Source organism: Sturnus vulgaris, chromosome 13 (genome assembly GCF_052056855.1).
Source record: "Sturnus vulgaris isolate bStuVul1 chromosome 13, bStuVul1.hap1, whole genome shotgun sequence".
NCBI classification, from domain to species: domain Eukaryota; kingdom Metazoa; phylum Chordata; class Aves; order Passeriformes; family Sturnidae; genus Sturnus; species Sturnus vulgaris.
In genome coordinates, this window is record NC_142255.1 from 19,393,600 (window position 1) to 19,400,000 (window position 6,401).

Consider the following 6,401-nt stretch of genomic DNA (forward strand, 5'->3'; position numbering starts at 1 on the left):
CAAAAGAAACTCCTTGTGTTTATATTACTGTGTGTAATCATAATAAACAGCACGGTGATTGAATCAAATCTTCCTGTCAGTAAAAATAAAAAGGAAATAATTGGTGAGAGAGAGTGAAGTTAACAGATGAGTGCAGTCAGCATCCTCTCAAACCTGGAAATGGGAATGTGAAGGTCACCCCCATCTCTTCTGACAAAAGCAGAACGCTTTGTTGGTAAACAAATTAATCTTTTGAAAGGTCACCATTTGTTTGAAGTTTTTATCCAGTTCTTGTCATCTGCAATTGGAGATGGAGTGTCATTTTTTTTTTTTTTTTTTTTTTTAATTTTTTTTTTTTTTTTTTTTTGCAAGGCAGGGGTGCAGCCAGAGCCGTTTTTGTGTGTGTGCATCTCAGCATTCCCTGACAAAAACTCGGTGCCTGATTGGGATGCCATGGGCTGCTGCTCTGCAGCTGCCTCTGGAACAGGAAGGGATGCTCATCCCTGAATTCCAAACAATTGATCCTACAAAATCGTGCCTGCTGAAAGCTGGCCCCGTGCCCACCACTAAAACATCTTGTGGTTCAAGGCAGCAATTATTTCCCTCAGTCCCTTCTGTGCTGCTGCTGCTGCCTCAAAGAGCAGATGTGGGATTCACCCAAGTTCTCCCTCTATTCCCTTTCACACCTGTTAGGGTGGATCTGGATTTCTATTGGATTTCTGTTAGACAGCAGTAGGTCAGGAAAGGGGTAAAACTTCATTTTTTTTTTTTCTAAATATGGGGGAAATGGAGTGCTCAGAGCCATCTCTGGTTACTTGAAGGGCTTAGAGAAGGTAAGAATAACACAAGATCTGTTGTTAAAGATGCAATTCCATGTTTTTCCCATTAAACTTGCCTCTCCAGGCCTTTTCCTGAACATACTGAAAAATGACCTTAGTTCCATTGATTTTTATTTTGCTGTTGCTTCCTCTTTCCCTTTATGGGGGGAAATGCTGTGTCCATCAAATCCTGACAGGAACTTCTTAACAACAAATATGACAGCTTGGAGAAGATGGATGGAGTGATAAATTTATCTGTTATATCCCTTTTTTTTCCCCATCACTATCAAACCCTCAGATTTCCTGATATTTATTTACCAAATCTCATCTTTCTATTCCTGGTTTGGTACACAATACTCATCTTTTTTTTTTTTTTTTTCTGTATTTAATTCCAGTCTCTGTTTTTTTTTACTGAAGGAAAAAATACTTACAAAGATATTTACCAAAAAACCAACCAACAACAACAAAAAAAAAGATGTTCTAGTTAAATATTGCTAGGTAAAAAGAAAACAAATAGAGAACTAATCAGAAAAATCCCTGTGGTGTTCCAACAAGTGCCCTATTTAAAATGAAGCAAAAAGGAAAAAATAAAGTGGGAGAGGTTTATCCACAAGAGAAAAACGCTTTAGAAAGGGTAATAGAATTGTTTTTCTTGTGTCCCAGGTTAATTACACTCAGAAGCACTTGAAATGAAAAAATAGTTTTTTAGCACACTCCAAGCATATTTTAAGGCAAGTCAGCCTTGCTCTGCCCTGCAATTTAAGAGCTCCCTTCCAGCCCTGTAAAAACTGAATTTTCCAAGTTCTCATGATGAAGCTTTGATGTTAAAAGTAAACCTTTCTCTTGTATCACTCAATATTCTTTTTTGAGGTCTTATCATAATTGTGTTGGCTTCATTGTAATGACAATATCTCCCAAAATGGAAGCAGTTGGGCACTTTTGCTTTGCTACCTCCCTGAATTCTTCAGGAGGGAGCCAGTGCAGAATGAGGTGCTGGAAGAGGCCTGGAAAGGTGCAGAAATTGGGTGGAATTTTTGTGGATCAGCTCTGGGTTTCCACTGTGTTGCCTGTGCTGCTGAATGATGGCACTGGGCAGTGTAAACGAGGGATTAATTTACATTTCTGTTGCATCAATCTTTGTTTTAACATCGTGGACTTGCTGGAAATTAAAGGGTACAGCAAAAAAAGAATTAAATATCTATCTCCAATTAAAAAAAAAACCACAAAACCAAACAAGCCTCCAGGCTGCTTTTGAACTCACACACTCCACCTGAACTGCTTTTCCTTGTAGCTCATTACATCTCTATGAAAATAAATGTATTTTATGTGCTACTTATCATAACAAAACCTCATAACTGGGATTTTAAATTGTTCTAAAACTGACCAGGAGTAAAATCAGTGCTGCTTTACTGTTAAACCAGCAATAATCTGGAAAAGGAATCACTGTTTAATTCAATTTCTTAGCTTTGAGATATTTTTGTTGTGGCCTCACCAAACTGCTGGGGCTGAGGGTGAGCAGGAAAATGTGGTTTATAAAGCTTTATAATTTCCTTTTCTCAGTATCAAGCCACTTAGATGGCAGCTGGCATGAAGTTAACCTTTGTTCCATGGTTATTGCTATTTTCTTGGAACACCCAGGACATGGAGATTCATCCACCTCCATCCCTTCAAACAGAAAATGCTCCATAATGGCCACAACTAAACTGAGGGCTGGGATTTCTCTGAAAGGTTCTCTGTTATGATAAAAAGTACAGATCTTTTTTTCTCTCTCATCTCTTGTGGGCAGTGTTGTTAGATAAATTGGGAGGAAAGGTTAAAATAGTTAATTTTGATCTCTTTTGCCTCTCGAGAGTCCCTTCTCCCTTTCTAGCAAGTTGCTGGGTGCTGTTATTCAATAATTAGGACACAACAGTGCTCCAAGATCCAGTCATGGCCTGGATTGTACTAAAAGCTTGATAATCACTCATTAAAAGCTAATAGTTTCAAGTATTTCTTTTTCCTTCTGGTTCCTTGCCTGTGTATGCATTTTATATTTTTAACACTGTTCTGTCAAGAAACACTGTATTTACATTACTCTCCTAACAACTGAGCAAACTTCCTGAGATTCCTTCATTAAATAGTACACAAGACATCAATTAAATTTAATTAACTTTATTTTAAATTACTGAAGGAACAACAGCAGACAATACTGGAGCATGTTCACAAGTAATAAAAGGAATGGTGCACTGTTAAATCTTAATGAAACAGTCAGAGCAGAAATGATATTGATTATTTATTGCTGCAGGAGCAGAGGAGTGTCTGTAAATCCCAATTTCCCTGTGCTAAAGGAGGTTCTGTCTGTCCCCAGATGTGCAGCCAGAGGTCAGGGAAAGGTGCCACAGTCACCAAGCCTTGGGCTTTGCCTGCCTTTCACTCCCTGGCACAAGACATCCCCAAAGGTGAGACCCTGTTTGCAGCAGCAGGAATTTGGGAATTGAGTTCCCTGCCACCTCCAGGAATTCCAGGAATTGTGATTTCAATTTTGCAAAGGGTGCAGGGATGAATTTTAGGCTGGGTTTGGGGTCTAGAGCATCATCCTGAGCCACTCCTTGGAGCTCCCAGGGTTCAGCTGCTGCAAGGAAAAACTTTGTGTGTGGTTCTTGTATAAATACCAGTCAAACCATCACGATTAACAGCTGGGTATTAATCTTTCAATCCTAACTAGGTTTGGACTGTTTTAGCAATCAGTTTGTAGTCATAATTATGTTATTATATTGTGCTTTGCTAGAGTTGGTTCTCATCTATTCTGCATATTAAGTTGCATTGTACAAGCATATCATTATAGACACACAAACATTTCAGAATTAGCACTGGTGCAATATCCTGCATGTGTTTGTCGATTTTTATAGGCACAGCTCACCTTCCTTCGAGGTGAAATATTGACCACTGAAAGATAGCAATCTTTCAATTAAAGGAAACTGCTGCTTTTGTAGTGCTGATGTAGAACTTGGGTCTGCCTTTGCTTCAATCTTCGTTTATTGCCAAGAATTCCTTCTCATTCCTGGCTGGAATTGTTCACGAGTGTCATCTTCTTGTAGGTGCCCCGAGCCTCAGTGGCCAAAGGCTCATCCTTGCAGCAGCAGAGAGGGCTCTGCCAGCCCCTCCTGCTGTGTCCAGAGCAGCAGCTTGTCCTGAATTCCCCAGGCAGCACAAGGAACCGGCTGTGGGTGAGTACAAAACATCGATTACAACCTTCACTGCATCTCCAGCTTCACTCTCAGCTTTTCTGTGCCAAGGAAATAGAGCTCTGTGGTGAGCACTCACCAAATTGTGCAGGGCATAAAGCATAAAGACAGGAAAATCCTGTCTTGCAGCTGGGTAGGAATGAGATTTCTTCATCCCTTGGTTCATTTCTGGGATCCTCCTGGGTTCTTAGCTCATTTCAAGTTTTAAGCACCCCAGTCTGAAGCTCTGCCCAGTGTTAAGCCAGTGGTGCTCTAAGTCATGACCAGCACCAGCTCATCAGGCCTCCATTTGCCACGGGATTAAATAAATAATTGATAATAAATAAATGAAACCTGCAATCCATGTTTTATTTGTTCAGGAGAGATCAGTAGCAGGCTGGACCATGAGAACACCAACACCATCACCTTCCCAAAGCCAAAGGAAACAATTTATGGCACACATTCCTCTGGGAAAGGGAACATTGCACCACTCCCATCCAGCAATTCCATGGTTTCAACAAGGAAATCAAAGCCAGAGTGGAGGAGTCCAGCTCAGCAGTTGGAATCTGAGGTGCTCATTCTCTCTCAGACACAGGTATTTGATGGAATGAATCAACCAGTGAGGATAATGAGGTTTTTATTTGTGCTTTTAATATTGTCTTCACCAGAGCTGCTTTAGGAAGTGACTGTAAATCACAGGAGGGCTTGAACCACATCTAGTAAATATTGAAATAAGGTAACAGATACTTTGTGTATTCCCAATTTCTGCTCTTTCAACTCTTCTGCCTAAATTTTGTCTGGGTTTGTTTGGTTTTTATTTTTCACAGAATCTTATGAAATTCATTTAGAAAGGATGTTAGGAGGTTATCCAGACCTCCAGGCTGAATTACCTGTACCTGGAATATTGCAGACAGCTGTTTTTCTAACCTGTTCTGAAAACTTTGGGTGATAGCAACCCCACAGCCTCCCTGGGCCATCTGTTCCACTGCTTAACTAACTATCTTCACTGTTATAAAAGAGTTTTTGAATGTTTCATCTCCATTTCCCTCACTGCAGTTAAGCAAATGTGGTGTTTCCCTTTATATTTACAGAAAACTCTGGGGGACTTTGACCTTGACTGCTCAGTGCCTGCTCTTTGTTCTTCCCATAGAAAAGGGACATTTCTTTCTTTTATGGATAATTATTGTGTTCTGTGATAAAATCTCTGGAGTTTGTACTTCATCTTTCCAGGTGACTTTTGTGCCACTGAGGAGGTGTGAAAATGAAAGAGAAAATAAACTTGAGAAACGGAGATCATGGAATGGTTTGGGGTGGAAGGGACCTGAAAGCTCAGGGACACCTTCCACTATCCCAGGGTGCTCCAAGCCCTGCCCAGCCTGGCCTTGGCACTTCCAGGATCCAGGGACAGCCACAGCTTCACTGGGAACTGTGCCAGGGCCTGCCCACCCTCCCAGGGAACAATTCCTTCCCCATCCCTGCCCTCTGGGAAGCCATTCCCTGTGTCCTTTCACTCCAGAGCTTTGTAATCCCCTCTCTCCATCTGTCTTACTATCAATGAGATGTTGAAATAAATAATAATAATAATAATTACCTCAAAATAGAGGCTCTCAGAATGAAAATCAGAGCTAAGGAGCTGTTGGCTGAAGTTGCCAGGAATTAAGTAAGGAGTGCTGGAATGTTTCTATTCCAAGCTTTATCCCATTTTTATGGTAGGATGTTTCCCATTCTCCTGGGAAAGGTGGAGGCAGTCTCAGTGGAGGAATGCCACTGCAATTACTTTCTGCTTTTAATCCAGTGAATCGGTGTCTAATTCTTGTATTTGTAAATCAAGCATTCCTTGGTGCAATTGATGTATTTCTATAAAATTGCTCATGGTTTTGCATGACCTTGGAGGTTTTTGTGTGGCAGTGGTTTGATGGTAGAGCTGGGCAGCCTTTGTGGCTCTGATGAGCAGAACCAGCATCAGTGTATTTCAGATGCACAAATCCCCACGGTTAAATCACAAAGAATAACAAAAAAAGTGCATTTTGAGCCTTCATTTACAGCACCATCTCGGGCTTTTCTGTTCCTTCAGCTCCCACAAACAGCTCAGCCCTTCCAGGATCCCTGCTTGGACTGGGATTTTGCTGTTCACCAGAAAGCTCCAGGTTTCCTGACACTCCAGCACCACCATCATTCCTCTCGGGGGAGCACCGTGAGGATTTTGGAACCCACAGAAAAGCTCCTCAAAAACCACACCGTCCCCTCGGTCACCCTCGACAGCCAAAAATCAGCACGAATCACCTCGGAGTGCGATTTTAAAGAGAATCCCACCAAAAGCACTGTTTTGTCAGTGATGAAGAAGCAGCCAGGTGTGGAAAAGCTCCTAAAAGGAGCTGGCCAGAGCTGCAGAGGCCATGGG

The 6,401-nt window shown here is 41.4% G+C and overlaps 1 protein-coding gene across 18 annotated transcripts in view; it reads left to right on the forward strand.

The window, feature by feature from the left end:
• The window catches only part of IQCH (IQ motif containing H), a 53,923-nt gene that overhangs the window by 5,762 nt on the left and 41,760 nt on the right, over positions 1-6,401 (forward strand). For 12 of the 18 annotated variants that reach the window (XM_088172711.1, XM_088172708.1, XM_088172716.1 and 9 more), the window contains 4 exons: positions 3,082-3,235; positions 3,875-4,003; positions 4,381-4,595; positions 6,075-6,401. The exon at positions 6,075-6,401 is cut by the window's right edge and continues 159 nt beyond it. In XM_088172711.1, the coding sequence (XP_088028837.1) occupies positions 3,082-3,235; positions 3,875-4,003; positions 4,381-4,595; positions 6,075-6,401 (825 nt within the window). The remainder of the gene's footprint in view (positions 1-3,081; positions 3,236-3,874; positions 4,004-4,380; positions 4,596-6,074) is intronic. The other 6 variants (XM_088172712.1, XM_088172713.1, XM_088172714.1 and 3 more) reach the window with 2 other exon arrangements.